Source organism: Gasterosteus aculeatus, chromosome 2 (genome assembly GCF_964276395.1).
Source record: "Gasterosteus aculeatus chromosome 2, fGasAcu3.hap1.1, whole genome shotgun sequence".
Lineage (NCBI taxonomy): Eukaryota > Metazoa > Chordata > Actinopteri > Perciformes > Gasterosteidae > Gasterosteus > Gasterosteus aculeatus.
The window spans coordinates 17930802-17949220 of NC_135689.1; the positions used below are offsets into that span (position 1 = coordinate 17930802).

Here is an 18419-nt window from a genome sequence, read left to right on the forward strand (position 1 = left end):
GGTGCAACGGACATATGAGTGTATCCTGGATTGCTTGAAAAGCAATGATGAAAAGCATACACGGCGCGTGTGTTAAGTCAAACTACTGTATATGATTATAGAGTGTGTGCGTATGATCGTGCAGAACAGCGGAGACCTCGTCCCACCTGCCACTGGTCATTAATACCTGCCTGGTGCACTGAAGGAATATTTCACCATAATTGGCAAACAAAGAATGTATTTCATTATTAGTGTTTGTGTCTATTGTCCCTCTGCATGTTCATGTCAAAGGCCGTGGGTGTAAATTGGCATTGGCAGGTGACGTATGTCATGTATGTATGTGTGTGGGTGTTACGTAAGAGTCAGGTTGATTTCGGACACAGAGCTGTTATGGAATATATTATGATGAGCAGCAGTAATGTGTGCGAGTGTGAGGTAGGAAGGCAGAGAGCCTTCGGCCACACACGCAGGAAAAGAGGACGGGGAGAATCTGTGGGAAGATCCGCTGATGATTGTGTATCTGCGTGCGAGGTGGGGCAACATTAGCCGGGCTTTTCAAGTGGGCTCGGAAAGACAAACTGCCGTGTCCCAAATCCACACTACGCTCTGATCGCGTTGAACATGTACAACACACAAGTCCCGAAAGTATGTTTTCCCAAACATTGTGCGATTGTTTTTCAAGATCATTGTGGGTCTCCGCACCATTCACCCTTTCATCCTATTTTGTTCCAGCTCCACTTCCTTTGTGCATTGCATGGTGTGACAAAAAGGTGCAAGTCTATACAAGTGCACACACATACTAGAATACATAATTTTGTCACGTTGAAAAGTATTGAATTGGGACACAGCAAATGTATTGTATGTATTATTCCCCTTCAGCGTGTGAGAAAACCCATTGAGAACCAAAAGCCAGTGGAACACAGGCTAACCCAGAAATGGAGCAGTGAGCTCTAATTCCCGTTTTCTCTCAGCTTTAGCTCTCTTCGCACAACAATGTAGGAAAAAAAAGCAATACACAAAATAAGCATATGCTGTATCATCACTTTGAAAATTTCTCAAAACAATGCTGGGCAAGCACTGGCATCACCAAAATAGCAAGAAAATGGCAAGCCGGTTAACACCACGATTCAATACAGACTGATGACGGCATGATGCCATCGAGACAACGCGATGCTTTCAAAGCCGCCAGTCGGCCTCTCCGCTTAATGCAATGAGCAGTCAAACTTTGCCCGCTGATAATTCCATCAGAGAGACAAATGCAGAGGTAATGCGCGCTGCACTCAGCGGGAGGAAATGACTGAGCGATAGCGCGAGGCACGTGAGCGATGATGGAGCGGGAACGCGGTGGGAGAGGAAGAGGCAGACAACCTACACTCAGACCACAGGGACGAGGCAAAGGAGGCAGGGAGGGACTGAGAGCTAAGGAATCGTCCGAGAAAAGATACACACTGGAATCTGAACAAGCTTGACAGTCACTGCTCGGTACCGGCACAGTGGTTCCATCCCTCAAACAGACGGGTGTGAAATAGAACATTACTTTGAGGCCACTAATAGAGCGCTGCTCTATATACACTATGCATGCGAGGCCACGGAGATGGAACATGCCTTCCAGAAGCACCAGTGAGCGGGCTATTAAACTGGCTTCTTGCTGGTGGCTGATGTGACAGGGGTCACTGTGTTATTGCCCACTGCATTTACCTCTCCAAAAAGAAAAAGCACACACTATTTCAGATGTGGGACTTAATGACTTGTCCATTTCTGTGAGAGGTGGTTAAGCTATTAAAATGTTGCACCCCTGGTTTCCCTTCATACGACCGGTCGTCGTCATCGCAGTCTTGCCGCATTCTACGTTTTAATTTTCCCCACAATGGTGACGGGAAGAACCTGAATTGCTCAGGAGCCGTGCTGCCGTCAGGGAAACTCAAGCAAGCTCTCGTTGTCTCTTCATTGCGTTGACATACTGAGGGGACATAAAGGGGGGGTGCCTTGTTGCCGGGCCTCGGTTAAAGGGCCTTTGCTAGTGGACGTTTGGGTGTGTGAGTGATAGGAGTGTGTTGGGAGCAATTGGGGCCTTTCTGTGAACCGTGAGAGAAGACTATGAGGCGCGCAGGGGGTGCTGGAGGGGGCTCATTACACACAAGTGGGTGTGGGGGTAAAGCAGTTTAGGCATGTTGCCAGGATCCGGGGAGGCTGGATACCGGCTCTTTTGACAGCCTGCTGATCTTACGTAACAGCGCTTTGTGCGGCTCCCCTTGTGAACAGTCGCATTCTGGGAACCTGGAGAAACCCGGGCAGCGAGGAGGCAAAGAGACTCACTTTCCCATGAAGCACTTGGGCACAATGCTGAGCTTCCTGCGTCGATCCTTGATCAGGTGCCGGCTCTTGGTCATCATCATGTGGTAGAGCTTCTCCCCCTTCTCTGCAATCATCACGTAGGCGTCCCGCTCCATCCCGAGCTTCAGACCTACAAATCAATGAGAAAAACACATCAGATGAAGAGGATCTGTCCCCCCAACCTCCCCCCTGCAGTCCATTCATGGGACGAGAGGAAGCTTTTCAGTCAATACGTTCCCTGGATCAGATTTGGGAGGAAAACAGAGCCATTACTGGGCATTTGTTTGTGTGTCGAAGCCGAAAGGCAAAGGCTGTCACGGTGCTTAGAGGAGACAAACGGGCCTTTAGCTTGACGGCCCGGTTGTGTTCTGGTATTGTGCAGATGGAATGAAGCCTGAGAGCAGGAGGCGCCTCTGGACCGCCACAAATTTCTGCAACAAACCCAGATGGTTATCTGACCGCGGCACAGCGGCTCTGGGAGTAAAAAGGTGGAGTTCAGGAGGGCAGCTTGATCTTGATCTCGTTTCTTTGTTGGTTTGTTCACCGTTGTTTCTCCATGTCTATTGTGACATGTGAGGGTCCATTGTGCGGCCTGCTTCCCCCCCGTAAAACCCCGACAGGAGGTTCGAGCTTTCACAGTTCGAGCGGCATAGCCTCATCTTGGGATTTTATGAACTTCTGAACCACGGCGCGAGGCTTTCTGACTCGGACGACTCACCTGCGTTTGCACTGCGCCTCCCTAAGCCGCTCAACTCTGCTGCAGGAGCTTCTATTGGCCGAACTCCACCACCAAGTATTGTGATTGCAACTCATCTCCGCGAACTTAACGAGCTTATCGTTCGAATGCGGCTCGAATGCGGTCAATGACTTTGCTCGTCTCGCTGAGATTTTTTTGATCTGCTACAAACTGCTGACTAGTTTCCTCTCATGCACTCGCAGAACATTTGTGCACGCAGGCGATCGACCTCGATACTTTCTTACCTTTATTAAACTCATATGAAAGCAGAAGTGGGCTCCTGCACTGGCAGGCCCGTGACGGAGGTGGGATTGCATTACATCTGACAGCAGCTGGAGCGGACTTAAACAATGGGTGTCATTGAAAAACAGACGGGGCCTGTCCAGCAGCGCGGGGCCCCTCGGCTCCTGTTCCAGCTGTCAGAGTTTGTCTTGAGGCGCTCTTCGTCTTCCGGCTCGAGCCCTTAAAGCGACGCACTGTCCGACCCGCCGCGCGATGAGACCCGCCTCCTCCACCCAGCGGTTGGTCAACAATGAAGGACTTCTGTGAGGATTCGGCTCGTCCAGCACGGGAGGGAAGGGGGGGGGCAGGGCCACGGCGATAATGAGCGTTAACAAGGAGGCTCGAGAAAAAAGTAAACGTACGAAGGGGATTTATCAAGTGGCGGTCTAACCTGTAGGTACAGAGGGCGAGAGAAAGGTGAGCACACGGGGAGAGCACACCACAGAATAGTGGCCGTGAGGGCGGAGGCTGGGCTATGGAGAGTGGGGTGGTGGGCAAACGGGGAACTGTGACTGATCTGGCATCTGTTAGCCTCAGGTCGATTTCCGTCGGGGTTGAAACCAAACACCACAAGCGGCAGCAGCAGCACACTCCCTCCGACCGCTTACGTATCCAGCAAGCCTTTCATCACAGGATCGGACGCCGATGGCGCTGAACTCCCATGCGGAGGCTTATTAACAAAGTCTCATTCGCAAGAATGCAAATGTTTGTGTTGACGATTGGCCCCCCTCGGCCAAGCGCGCACGCGCAGCCGAGGGGGGCCAATCGTTTGAGCGCGCGGACACTTTCAGCCAAACGATTAACTTTAGAGATGCAAGTTGGACTTTTAGCCATCAATGCTATCAGGTGACCTGATGTGTGCCGGCCCAAAGATCTGATTAAAGCCTTTCACACACGGCCAACGCACACGACGTAACGAAGACAGATGGCTGGTGGTGAACAGGTGGGAGCCAAAGGACGTCCGAAGCAGCAACAAGAATATCAGTGTGCGTTACTAATCTCACAGCATCGGATGTGGTGCTGTGTGGGGATTATCGTTTTTCCACCAGGGAATGAAGGGTATTTCTTTTGGGTCAGACTGAATACAATTTGATTTTCTGGCCACTAATCCGGGGTAATTCCCCATGTCAACTCATTCTCCGACAGCAAAACAAACCAGTTCAAGGTGGGACGTAACCGGGGGGGACACGAGCACCACTTCCTACATGTGGCAAGTGCATCTAACACGTACATGACGTCAAATCAACCAATAGTTAGCTCCCTTCCAAAACGTGGTTGGTGGCGTCAGGCCTTTAAACCAGAAGTGGCATCGATGGCCTTAAAAAAAAAAAAAGGCCTCACTCACATTCTCTCTGCTCCCGTTCCCTCAAGATGGCGTCCAGCCACTTCTGCTTGTCCTCCGCGTGTTTGGTCATGCAGACAAACCACTTGTTTTTAGCGGTGTTGTGGATCTTCCAGCCGTTCGTCACCGTGTAGTTGTTGCTGTGATAGTCGGCTGCGAGGCAAAAAACAACAACAAATTGATATACTTGTATTAATATATAAATGTGGTAAACCATTAAAACAACACACTAAACATTAGGGTGGACTCTCTATGCTTTATTATCAATGTCGGCTCCATATTGGAATGGCCTCTAGGGGGAAAACAAATTCTCTAATTTAAGGAAAATCGACATAGGTTTTTGTTGAGCTTGTTGTTTTTTCCTCCTCTTGTTGTCTTTAAGTAAATAAAGTAAGGTCAATATGCTTTACTACTCAGGCCATGATTCAGAAGTCAAGTAAGAGACAAACACGATGCAGTAAAAGCACCTTTCCACTGAGTCGACAAAATCCCTTCTCATTCCCTTTCTAAATTTATCATCCATTTAGCTGCAGGTGAGCGGCTACTGAATAATGAATGGCCGCTGGTAATGGGGTGCATTAGTCCTGCGTTTAAAGGCCATATATATAGATGTGATACTTCGGGCCCCACAGGGACCGGCTCCTGCTGATGTGGGAGAGCAGGGATGCAAACTACGGCGTCTGGAAAAGGATTCTCTTACAGGTTTATGTAAGTACACAGGGTCATTGATCAGGGCAGAGAAGCGTAGGAGTCAGTGAACGTGAGGACATTTTGTAGGAGTGTGTAAAGTACAGTTTATGCACTCCTTTTGTGCATGTAACTTGCGCCCACATTTCATGTTACACCATTAGCAATCACTTAATCGGTGTTGTTGTAGTTCACTCGTGTGTGTGTGTGTGTGTGTGTGTGTGTATTCTCAGTTCTGAAAATACGGCAGGTTTTTCTATGTGGTCGGCGCGAAGAGACCGAAAAAAAAGAAAAGAAAAAAAAGAGGAAACGTGAGAGAGAGGAAGACAGTGTTTCTAAGAAGCCCAGCATGATGCCTTGCAAACAGACCACAAAGGCAAGAAAAACTGCTTGGCAACCGGATCGCAGATGGGTCGCTAGCGGCACAACAATGCGAGAGCACATCGCGTTCATCACCCAGCTCGCTTTCTTTGCACTTTTGATTTGTATGTGCTGATTAGCCGACATCAAAAGGTGGAACGTGAGGTTTCGAGCTGCATCCTGTTCGAAAGTAGGCGCAAGGGCGACGCTCCACCCAAACTGTCAACAAGTACGTGATTACAATCCAACCGCACGTTGCTAAATAGCAACGTTTTAAAAACTTAAAGGTAAAATATAAACGCAGCCCTGTAGGTCATTTGAAAGTGGTAAATGCATGTTATTTTCCTACATTACCTGGGATGTCATAGTGAACAAATCAAAAAGCGCGTGGGGCGCATGGATGGACAAATAGGGGCAGAGCAAAAACAAACCTGTTCCGTCCTCCACGTTCTCCACCTCCATCACCTCAGTGTTGATTCTGCCTCTGAACACATAGAGGGGCCCGTTCATGGACTTGGTCCTCTTGCTGGACTTCTTTCCAGAAACTCTGCATAACGAGACAACACTGCGGTCACACTCAGCAGGGGAAAACATCCAGTGTGAGCAAAGAACACGCGCGCGGACGCAGCTGCTGCGGCAGCAGGCACGTGTAGTTGTTTTTGCTTGAATAATAATAAAAACCCGCCCACACACGCAGGAATGTGCACATTTGCTGCACTTGTTCCCGGCATTCTGTTTATTTAAATATTTCTTTTCCAAGTTTATCTTGGACCTGCTGCTGTGGAAGCGGCCGTGTGGGTTTAGGGGCGTTTGGCCCTTCTCACCTGGACTTCCTTTTGCAGTAAACCAAGAGGTTGTCAAACAGGAAGAAGACGCGTTCTTGGATATTGCCTGCAGAGATTTTCAGGAGATTTCCATGGAGCAGCAGCTTTGTGCAGATATCTGTCAGGTTGGTTCCCTGAAGAAGAACAATTGAAAGGAAATAAAAAAAGATTGAAAAAGAGATTAGCTTCTGACACTGTTACAGTAACAAGAGTGAAACAACTGAAGGTTCAAGTTTGTTCTATTTGAGCGCAGCGTGGAAACTCTGATAGCACTTTTAGTCTAAATACGGGAGTTGCAGGGAAAACATTGTTCCCGGTTTCATAAAACTTGAAGAGTTCACAGCCTCGGTTAAACAATATGAAACTGACCTATAACACTGACCTGCACTTCATTCCATCTTAACTGATAAGAAAGCGTAAACACACTCTTCACATCCAGGGCGGTTAGCGTCTCGCTAGTTTTAACCCCCGAGCTCAGCCTTCCTGCACAGTGTCTTTTAAATGGCAGCCTGTCACTTTGGCCTACTTAGAGTTTCCTACATACAAGGCCATTTCATTCTCCTCTCGGGATGTAAACACGCATGCTTGCAAGCTACAGACACATGCCTGCTGCACCTGTGCAGAGAGTAATATGCGCATATGTGCAAAGAGGAAGGAAATACATGACTTGTGACACAGTGCAGTGTGTAGGTGGCAGTTCTTTATGCCTTTAAGTATTATGCTGATGCCTGCAGTGAAAGTCTGCCAAAGGCTTTGTACCTGCGTAGGGCCGAGGTGATGTGAAGGCCTTGTCCACTCCCCTGTGCTTATTCTAAAGCGTTGGGTTATTTTGCAGCTCAACCCAAAAAAGTACACTCATTTTCTGTATTGTGATGTGTTAATCAGGAGGGTTTCCGGTCTCCTGACTGGATTTACTGACATTTTAAAAGTAAATATGGAGAAAAGTGATCGGTGGACCTTTCCGCCTTTGTTAATGAGGTCAATGACGTTAGTCTGGAACTGTTAGCATGAATGTTGTGTTGATTGACCACAGTGTGTTGTCTAATTAATCATATCACAAAGCAGCTGAACTTCAGGACCAATTCCTACACTTACACTTCCATCAAAACAGGAACAGAAACCGATTTCACGGACGCACACGAGCAGCCGGGCGTTCACGCGTTGCTTCCCTTTTTGTGAATGGCGGACGCCACCGCTTCACTTCATCAAGCAACCGAGGGAGGAGTTACCCTTCCCGGGGTTCGTAAGCCCCCCCACGAAACACAAAAGAATGACAGAGACGTGTCATTACTCGTCGTTAAACGGATCACTCCCCTCCAGAGCACCCGGAACTAAATGCCCCCATGTGCCGGCATCGGATGACCGTCCCTCCCTTTTGGCTGGCGGGGTCCCCCCCACCCCTCGCCCGCAGATTTGGACTTTGTCTTTGATGTTCCTGACATGGGTCCACCTATGGAAACCCCCTTGCGCCCCCCCCCCCCCGCTCCCCTCGAGCGTTGATAATTGAATCCCACGAGTATGTATTTATGATGGATGTTCACCGCGCCAAGGCCCGTACAAGAGAGAAAAAGAATTCAAGGAGGTCATTCTTAAAGGTGCACGACGAAGGGGTCTTGGGGGGAGGGGCTGGGGGGGGATTGGATTTCAGGCCATTGATTTGACCTTTACTGCGCTACCCTGAGGTGGGGGGTTGGCTGACAATTCAGACGGCACCTCTATGCACGTGTGTGTCTTCGCCGAGGTAATGGGTCGGGGCCTGATTCGGCACTACTAGCGGCCTCTGCCATTAGAGCTGGAGGTAATTAGCCTAGAGAGTGGCTGGGGGGGGCGAGACTAATGCTGTGGGGGTTGGAGGAGAGGGGGGGGCGCAGTGGTGAAGCGCCTTTCTGAGCTTTATATATATATATTATATATATATCTTCTCATTGTGTTTTGGGGTCATCCATAGATTAAATGATGGGTGCCATTAAGGTGGCTTGAGCAGAAAATACCCTATACGGACCCCCCCCCCTTCAATGTACCCAAGCTAAATAACCAATCACCAGAGGCAAAGGCAGGGGGGGTGGAGGGGTCTGCTTTGGCAAGCAAAGTGCAACATCCCAGTGGGGCCCACTCGTCTAGTTCCATCTTTCAGTTTACAACCCCCGTCCCTTCAAAAGGTCCCCTCAAAAAACCCTCCCAGTTTATGTGGGACTAGAGTCCTGCTTCCTTGGTCTCCTCCGATTGGGCAGTGTGCCCGCTGCCACCCCCCCTTGGCACCCTGTGTGGGAGGATTGTCCCTTTGGTGCCTGCTAGGACAAGGCCTCTGTTGTGGTGGGTGAGGAAGGCGTGAAAAATGCACCGGACTCCTCGCTCGGCTCCAAAGCCCCGTCTGTGGCCACGGTGCTCAGAGCAGCAATTTTGGCTTCAGTAACTAAAGGTGGAGGCGGGGTGGGGGGGGGGGGGGGGGGGCGTGGTAATACAGGTCTTTCTAAAATTCTTAAATGTGTTTGCTGTGGGTCTTTTTTCCCCCCAGACGCCTTATTTAAATTGTTGCTCTAAGAAAACAATTTTTACCTTCAGAATGTCACAGCACCAACCCCTGCAATTTCATTCCAACTCTCAAGGGTTTCCCCTCCTCGAGCTCGCAACAGCTCTTTTCCTTTTTCAATTGACCTCCCGCCTTCTCCCTTTTGCAACCGCTCCTCACATCCACCGTCTGAGGCTCCGTCCCACGCGCTCTCACCTCCCAGCCCTCGATGTGCGACTGCAGCTGCTCCAGAGCCTCCAGTTGCTCCATCTGCCTCTTGGTCTCGTTGATGTTGGAGCAGACGGCCTTCATGGCCTGCAGAGCCTCTTCCACTGCCGGGTAGTCGGTGTGCTTCTTCGGGGTGCGCTTCAGAAGCTCCTGGGTTGGAGAAGGGGCAATTTCTTTTTTTAGAATTTCTTTTATATGCATTGGAAAAGAAAATTCCAGACTTTGTTATTTTTTTTAAAGATTCTCCAAGCAAGCGATCATCACTTGATCATCACAGTACCTTCAGCAGCAGAGGGTACTTGCAGATCCTCTGAATGGGGCTGAGAAGGTAGCCCTCCAGGGGAACATCTGTGCTCTTCCTCCCTCCGAGCAGCATGCAGTGCTGGGGAAGGAATGCAGATGGACACGGTCACACTCCGATTTAACCACAGAGTGAGTTAAACAGGCCACCGTACGAAAGAGCATGAAGTTAAGAGGAGATAATGTGCAAATGGATACAAAGATAAATCACGACCAAAACATCTAATGTTTCTGCATTGGGTCTTGGTCTTAAAGTTCATGTTGGTTAAGTTTGTAGTTGTTGTTTGTTTGCTTATTATCTCCCACAGCATCTGTCTATTTGAGGGCATTTTGCAGCTGTTTACATAGCAGCAATAAACAGGCTCTAATTGACCATGTTGTCATTTCCATTCAGTCACACTCCGTTGCGCCGGCAGCAGATCCTCAACAGGTCCAGGTGCAGAAGAATAATCCGTCTCCGTTGGGGAGCAGAGCCTTAGGTGCAGTTGCCTTTTTTCCCCCTGTCATAAACATGTAATTAAACCTGTATGCAGACTGAGACATGCAAAAACAAAACCATGTGTAATCATGAAGCAAATACCGGAGGCCATGGAAATGTAATCCCTCAAAAAAAGAATAAATGTGGTCATAATAATTTCTCGGTTTATACTAAATGATTCTAGTACATTACAGTAAACAGTCATTTATTTTTATGAATTTAAAAAGACTTTGCTCTACACAATCTATATTTTGGGAAAGCTCCAAACCACGATAGTGGTTACGAGAAGCTTTACTGCCAATAAGCGCATCCGGTCACTAAGGCTTTATTTCGGGCAGCCTCTGGGGTTTCATTATTACTAATGACCCTCCTTGTGGTCGCTTTCAGACGCATTTCCCTGTACGTCGGGAGCACTTATTTTAAGCCCGGTTCCTTCCATTTCTTACAAGAAAGCAGGATAAAAAACAACAACAAAAAGACTTCAGTGTCATGTTTAAGATGGCGCATTTATACAGAACCCTACAGTTGAACATTCACTACATTCCTTCTGCTGAAAAGCCTCCAAAGCAAACGAGAGGATCCCTGAGAAACCTTTAAAATGGGCTCTCATTACACGGGAGATTTGGTCTTTGGGCATCTTCCCCCCCCTCCACCCCCCCTTTCCAAAAAACGGTTTGAAGTAAGTGTTTTCTTCAGACGTGTGTGTGCGAGGGGGGGGGAGGTCGCAGTTACAGTCATGGTTTCTCTGCGCCTCGAATATGCAGCGAGCACATGGGAGGGGATGAAAGATGAAACGCAGCCACGCAGATAAACCACTCTGGTGGGAAACGGCAACTCCTCTCCAGTCGGCTCAGAGCGAGGGAGGACGCTGGGGTCAGGAGGGGTCGGGGGGGCATTTATATGTGAAAACAACTCATCATGTCTGAAGAACTTTGGGATTCACGTAGATTCCTACTGAATAAGTTTGTCCCCGGCAAAACCAACTTTCGGTTTCAAATCTTCCAGCCCGAAGGCAGAACTCCCTCCGCTCTTCACTCTGACCTCCTTTTGCTTTCGCCTCCCTTCTCTCCTCCAACACAATTAGCGCCTCGTTTCTTCATAGAATTTCAGAAGCTCACGTGATTGTGTGATTCAATTTGAATGAAAATGGTTTAAACCAGCGGAAAGGAAGACAAGAAAAACAGCAAAGCTGGAAAGACACCAGCGGCAATACACCGAAACTAATAGCTACGATTCGACATGCTCCTCACTTCAAGAAATTAAACCTTCATCCTGGATCCTCTACTATTCTCTAGAAGAACCGCACATTCTCTCTGTCATCTTCTTCAAAAGAATATTTTTAGTTTTTGTAAGTTACTGTAAATGAATCCTGTTTGTTTCTCTTTAGCAGGTCGCACAACGGTTTCCATGCAGATGTTGGTGCCGCAATGTTATTCCGGAGGCCTAACCAATTTGCCCGCGCATGACTGGGGCGGGGGGGGGGGGGCTGGGGAACACTCTGATCCCAGCGTTCCCAGTCTTGGGGGGAGTGGGGGGGGGGGGGGGGTTCAGAATAGTGCCACAGAGACAAAACCACCGGGCAGCGACAAACGCACGGCCTCTGATCTCTTGGCCAATCCCAAAACAAGCTGCCAACGCTGCACAGCTGGTTGGCCCAGAACGCGCCGATGATTTCATCGGCCCCCGGCGGGCATTTTAAGTTCATTGTCCCAGGGCCCGAGGGTTTGAGCGTCAAAACACAGAAAACAGCTGGCAGCGGAAACACGACAAGGGCGACACAAAAGGTGTCTGTTGGCGGTTGCATCCTGTCCGCGCAGGAAGAACCCCGTGACCCCGCCGGGGTTCTCTTCCCTTTATTCGAACGTTAGCATGGAAAGGGAGGTGATACAATGGAGGGGAAATAAAGGAGGAGAGAGCCAGAGGAGACTCAGGGGAGGGATGTGGGGCAAAGGTAGACGGAGAGTAGATAAGTTCAGTTACATGGACGAAAACAGTGAGATTGTTTTACACACAGAATTGAGGCGCGAGGCGTCTACTCACCAGCAGGAAGGTCCGGATGTTTGGGATTTTGTTGAGCTCCACGAGAAGTCGCAGAGCTTTCTCGTGGTTGCTGCAGTACTCGCCGTACACGGAGAAACTCCTCTTCTGCAAAAAACAGGGGAAGAAAACACACGTCAGGACGGCGGCGCTGAGGATTCCCCCGAGACGGCCGACAGGGGGAGGAAGCTCCATGAGATTCACTTCCGTTTTATTATTGCAGTGAAAATATGGGATAACTGCGCTTCCACAGCTGCCGCTGCTCACCGACACCAGACGCACGCCGGCGTCGGTGGTTCAAGAGTATCAAGTGAACTGGCAGCAGTGATGGGACGAAAGCACTGGGGGAACACACGCGCTCATTAAACTGTTTTCCCAAATTGCTGTGAAGCCACCGCAGTATTCATTCACATCCGTCACAGTTCTCCTTTTCAAAAGCAGGCTGAATTATTGTGTGTGTGTGTGGAGGGGGGGGGGGGGGGGGGGTAGTTAGCATACAACCCCACCACACAGTCTTTTTTTCTGTAGGCGACACGCAGGCTGTCGTTTAGTTTCCCACCTGTAACGTGACCCCCGGATGGGTGAGTACGCGGTAGCGTTCACATCAACAAGGTGTGCGCCTCGAGGCCCGTTGTGTGTTCTTAAACCGCTCTGCAGCGATTGGGATGTGAAACCATGAGCACGGTGGGGCCTGAGCTCGGGGTCTAGAAACGGAAACTGTTATCCGAAGCAGCTCGGGAAGTGAAATCCAAAACAACGGGTGCTGGGACGCGGCTTTCCACCCAAACTGCCGCCGCCCCGAGTCTCAGCATCTCAACAGGAAGCATCATTATAAGGGCATTGAGACCAGTCAGCCATAAACGAAGATTTTCATAATTTCCATTCAAATGGGAAACCACATGCACACACATACACACTTACAGCATCATACAGTGTCAGTTTGTACATGCTAACCCGGCAGTGGTGACAGAAGAAGCCCGACAACTCTTTTTTGATTAGGACCCGCTGCCTCTGGACCAGAAGGAGCTGAGGCGTGTTGACGTGCAGCACAAGTGAGCAGCAGCTCACTATAAACAGCTTTGTTTAAACCACACAGGCAGGAGCCCAAACACACCCGCAGCCACATTTGGTCCACAGCACCACTGGGAGCAACAGCTGGGCCCGGCATACGGCGCAGAACCCCAGATACTGTCAAACTGAGTTAATAGGCAGCTAGTGGAAGTGTGCTCGTGGGGGGTAGACTTACGTGGTTTATTTATTATGGTTAATTTACGATTAAGCATGAAAAGATCTCAAATACTTTATTTTATAAACTGCTATTATTTCATTGGCTTTGAAATGAGTGCTGAGCATTTACAGGTTCTGGGGGGCTTTGTGGCGAATTAGCACAGAGAATCCTAAAGTATTTCACTGAGACCACTGACCGGCTCAGCAGCCCCAAAGCGGTCGAGCTTAAACAAAGCAAAGTTTAGTGTTTCTCTCAAATACGTGGTGATATAAAGAAAAGTAGCAGATTTTGCAGTCTCTTGCAATGCCATTTAGTTAGAAATGTGCATGCAGATGACACACAATTCTTAGGGTTAATGTATTCCATTAAAGTATTACTTTTGGAGTAGCAACTAAGCAGCAAACAGACTGAAAACCAGCGGGGCCAGATGTTTCCAGGTGTCAAAAACGTGTTGGGGTTTCCAGTGCTTGAATTAAGGCCAAATACATTTTTTTTTTAAACCCAGTACATGAGCAGGATCAATATTTAGGGACATGTAAATGAAGCCACCGTGTATCAGCGTACATGCTCCTGTCGTTAGCTCAACCTGAAATAACCACGGCAGCGCTCAGGCATCGGTTGGCTGTTGAGCCCCTCTGCTGCGAGGAAACAGGATTCCTTCTTTTTGGGCCATGTTTACCCCCCCCTCTCCCTCCCGAGGTATTTCCTTTTCTCCGGTGACAACAACTACAACATAGTCCATCCAGCCACGGCTAAATGTCTTACCAGTGGCCAAACTGTGAACCACAACGTAAATTTTAATCATCGCGACTCCTCTGGAAGACTGAAAGACATCGGTTGTACCCGAAATAGCTCAAAGACATCCCTTTGATAAATATACGCCTTTATTTGAATCCCCCGTCTTTGGAATGTTATTCCGGAGGCTCGATGAGAGGGGTAGCATCACGCATCACACGCGCAGGAATAAAAGCATAATGGCCGTAGTTCAGAAAGCGCATAATGACTGACTGTGGCCTCTTGCACAGCGCTCATGTATACACTCCCAGAAATAGAGCAAATATTGATGTCTTAGATTTCTCCTCAAGAAAGTCCCCTTTCCACCTTTTGCAGTGTTTGAATCATCTCATGCTGCGATCTTGAAGCGAGGACGAGGAATCTGTAGGTTGTTGGTCAAAGGAAACTGACGGGATTTTAAATGTTCTCTCCTCATCACCAGAGATGCGTCTATACTTTTGATCCTTTGCGTAAAATGCGCTGCATAAAACAAACTTGCCTTTTCTTTGCTCGCAAGACTAAAGACCAGTAGACTCGCTTTCTTTTCCTTTTAACATCTGCAGCCTCCAAAGACATCTTGGCAACATCGAATGTCGAATGGCAATGAATCTTCCCATTTTCCCTCCCTAACCGTGAGTGACAGACAGTCTCCCGGAACAATGCGGGAGGTTAATCAAATCCCAGTCATGGTGTTGACCTCCGGTCGAGGTCAAGGGCTACGGCTGGAGGGCACCAGACGGGGCAAGCCCATTGGCTGAGACGTGTCGGTGTCGGTGGAGACAAAAGGTCATGAGTTGGAGAGGGAAGTGTAATGGATATGCAGGGCAACACTTCTGCAACACTCTCCCCCCTATTTGTAAGCAGGGATCACACATGTAACAAACACACCATCATGTGAAGCGTTGTATGTATGTATGTAGTATTTGTCAATAATTACGGAGAGATATTTCATGATGGTATAATACGACTGTCACCCATCATCTGTTAATACAGCAGCCTCCACTTATTGAACTCACAGGAGGAGTTGTTGTTGAATTAACTGTATAAAAAAAGAATACCTGATGTGATAAACCATTTGTTGCGTGTTTATATACTTTTTGAAAAACAGAAACACTCGCTGTTTGCACATTAAACACATAAGAGAGAATTAAATGAAAGTGCTAATGAACTTCCATTAGTTCGGATTGAAATGAATTACTCATTTAAAAGAAGAGCCAACATTTTGGTGTTATTGGTGCATAAAGGCGCCTGCTTCTGGTTTTACGAGGGTTCATGTTCAGCTCCATCAAGAACACAACACAGCCTTTTACACCTGACGGAAAACAAAGGAGAGTTTTATTTATTTATTATTTTCTTTTTATGATAATATGTTGATAATTAGATAAAATGTAATCCTGTAAAATGTTTCAGACGTAACGATTCTCTGATTTTATCGCCTTATAATAATGTTCATTGAATATCTGGGAGTTTTGGCGGATTCATCAGACCAGCAACTCTGCAGAAAATACCTCGCGGATTCATTGATAATGAAAATAATCCTCATTTATATCATTAAGAAGTGCATATAAAATTCAGTGAAATTGACTGTATGCATGTAGATTGTATGAACTGTACACGTTATTATGCGTCTTTCTCCTATGAGGTCACAGTCTGTTGAACAGAACTGTACTGAAACACCATTTAAATGCATGCGTTTTGGCTTCTTACTAGGACTCATCATTATACATGAAATCAATATCAAACAACGGTTTGAGTCACACAGGTTTCTTTCCTGCAGTGGCAAGGATGTGCACTTGAAGTACAGTGAAATTATAAAGAGGCCGTGGGGAATCCAAGCAGCAGCAGTGTTCATATTACCCATTCAGCCTGACCTCTACATCAGTCCTCTGACCACAACGACCTGCAAATGTGTCAAAGTACATCTTGATGAGCTCATACAACCGCTGTCTGCAGATTTGATTAAAAGGCATTCGCGCCACAAGCAGGTAGCGGATGGATTACTATTGACTTTCAGAAAGTGAAATTTGAATCCAACGGTGTGCTGCAACGGTGACCAATCAGCTGATGGGGCAGACGGAGCGACAGCAGCTCGCGGGGACATTCTGGGCCTCAGTGAAAGTGAATTGACGATCGGTTTGTCAGAGACACACAAACGAGAAAGAGAAGGAGCCAGCGAAGCATTGTCCCCTCCCCGAGTGACACACCATCTCTTCCTCCGCGGACACAGACCCTTCTTTGTTTGTTCCCTGGGGCCAAACGAGTTCAAACAGAGGGGAGCGGGACGGTGGGAGGGGGGGGGGGGATGCAGAGCGGAGAGGAATCTTTGGAAGGAGGCACGGAGGGGCAGAAAAAGAGGATGGCAGGACACAGAAACTGATGAAGAGAGACTCTTTTTGGCTGACAGGATGCAGCCTGTTTGGAAAGGGAGGGATGTGTGTGTGTGTTGGGGGGGTGGGGGATTTTGGGCAGGCTTTGCACACTTTCCCTGCATCTGTGGTAACGCGTAGCCCATGAAAAGAGTTTGTGTTGGTTTGTGTGTGCGTGTCGTTTTTGCAAGGATGCGGAATTTCATTCACACCCACGTGCGTGTCCGTGTGTCCGTCATGTATGTGTGTGTGTGTGTGTCTTGTGGTACTTACAAACTGCAGGAACACGTGTCCCAGTGCGTGCTGAGGATGGGGATCGGGCTGCAGACTGGCCTCCACTGCAGACAGCACCTCTTTGTGCAACTCCAGGATGTCCTCAATATTTGAAAACAGAATCTAAAAACGGGACGGTGGAGGGGTGACATAAGGGGGGGGGGATGCAGAGGAAGGAAGAGATAAAGCGGTAGGGTGGAAGGAAGCGAGGGGAAGAGGGCAAGGAAGTGACCAACAGATGGACGAAGACGTGGGGGGAAAAGGCAAAAACCATATCAGAGATGTAGAAGAACAACAACAATAATCATTTTTAGGATGAAGCTTTTGGCTTGTGTTGTCTTGAGTGTTTAAAAGCCGGCCCTACCTTCACATGCTCGGGTGAGAGGCACTGTTGGTCTTCTGCAGTTTGTCGAATTCTTTGCAAAAAAGCCTGAATGGGAAACAGAATAGAAGAATAAGAAGCCATTTATTGCTGGTGAGCATTTACATGCGAGAATACAAGCATGGTGAGTTTGAGTGTTTTATTTTTATTTGTCATCCGCGTGTACACACAAGCGTTGCCAGGGAGTGGAGGTCCAGCTTCCTCCTACTCCCCGCGTGAGCATAGAACACGCAGGTCTTCTGAGCAACCGACAGCCACAAGTTCCCTCACATACTTGAGGCACGATCGCCTTTTGTTCAATCGAGTTCAATCACTCTCCCTGACTATATGACGACACATCTTTTGTCATGTGACATTTAAAGCCCGCTGTATGGATCGCTCACCGTTGAGCTAATGCATCAGAGCATCCAGCTTTAAGAAAGTCTATAGCCGCTACGTTGTTGCGGCCAGACGCCAAGTCGGACTTTTGCTTGCGTGTGCGGTTTTTGGCGTGAAAGGAGGAGTGGAGAGGAGGAAGTGAATGTGCAAACTGTTTCTTTTATTCTCCCTTCCCCAATTCTACGTCCGTCAGACGCAACCTGCCTCCGCTTGACTGGCCGCCTCATCTGCACACACTGATACGGGCTGCAAAATGAAAAAAAGGCACGGTAGTGATATAAATCACCAGAAGCAAACAAAACTCCACTCCTTCATCCGGCAGCCTCCTGCTGTTGTGTCTGGCTGTATTTCAAAGCCTCGGGTGTGAAAAGTGAGAAAGAAAAGCTGGGTTCAATGATGAATGCACATCGGCTCTGAAATGTAAGCGTTACTGGAGAATACGGCTGCAGCTGATTCACACCTGCCACTTAAGAGTTGCATTGAGTGAAGCAGCGCAGTCACGCATAGCGCCATGTGAAAGGGTCGATGCTTCTAGTGGCACCTTTCTAGGTTCTTTTGTTCAGGTCACCTTTGTAGTAGGTTTTCCGCCTCAATACAATAAAAGTAAACAAAATCAAAGACGACAGAAAACCTAAGTGGTGCTCGACAAATATACTCAATTGGAAAAGAGTCCCTGTAAAAGCTGTTGGATCTGTGTATTAATAAGAGCGACCCAAAATGTTGACTCAATGAAAGTAAGGAAATCTGCTTTATTTATTATTTTGTCATTTGGTTAAACCCACAATATATAGAGAAAAGCCTTGCATGCTCTAAAGTCCCTCAAAACATCTGCCAATTACATGTATTACTTACAGTCCGTCCCTTGCCTGTAATGAAAGACTCGCAATCACACATTTGCTCTAAAGATAGAAGGCATCCAGCC

The 18419-nt window shown here is 48.1% G+C and overlaps 1 protein-coding gene across 2 annotated transcripts in view; it reads right to left on the minus strand.

The window, feature by feature from the left end:
- prex1 (phosphatidylinositol-3,4,5-trisphosphate-dependent Rac exchange factor 1) overlaps window positions 1-18419 on the minus strand; it is a 69093-nt gene that overhangs the window by 38564 nt on the left and 12110 nt on the right. For both annotated transcript variants that reach the window (XM_040194210.2, XM_040194209.2), the window contains exons 2-10: window positions 17102-17167; window positions 16738-16860; window positions 12100-12204; window positions 9562-9663; window positions 9270-9431; window positions 6545-6678; window positions 6152-6267; window positions 4677-4826; window positions 2296-2443 (exon numbers count right to left, since the gene is read on the minus strand). In XM_040194210.2, the coding sequence (XP_040050144.2) occupies window positions 2296-2443; window positions 4677-4826; window positions 6152-6267; window positions 6545-6678; window positions 9270-9431; window positions 9562-9663; window positions 12100-12204; window positions 16738-16860; window positions 17102-17167 (1106 nt within the window). The remainder of the gene's footprint in view (window positions 1-2295; window positions 2444-4676; window positions 4827-6151; window positions 6268-6544; window positions 6679-9269; window positions 9432-9561; window positions 9664-12099; window positions 12205-16737; window positions 16861-17101; window positions 17168-18419) is intronic.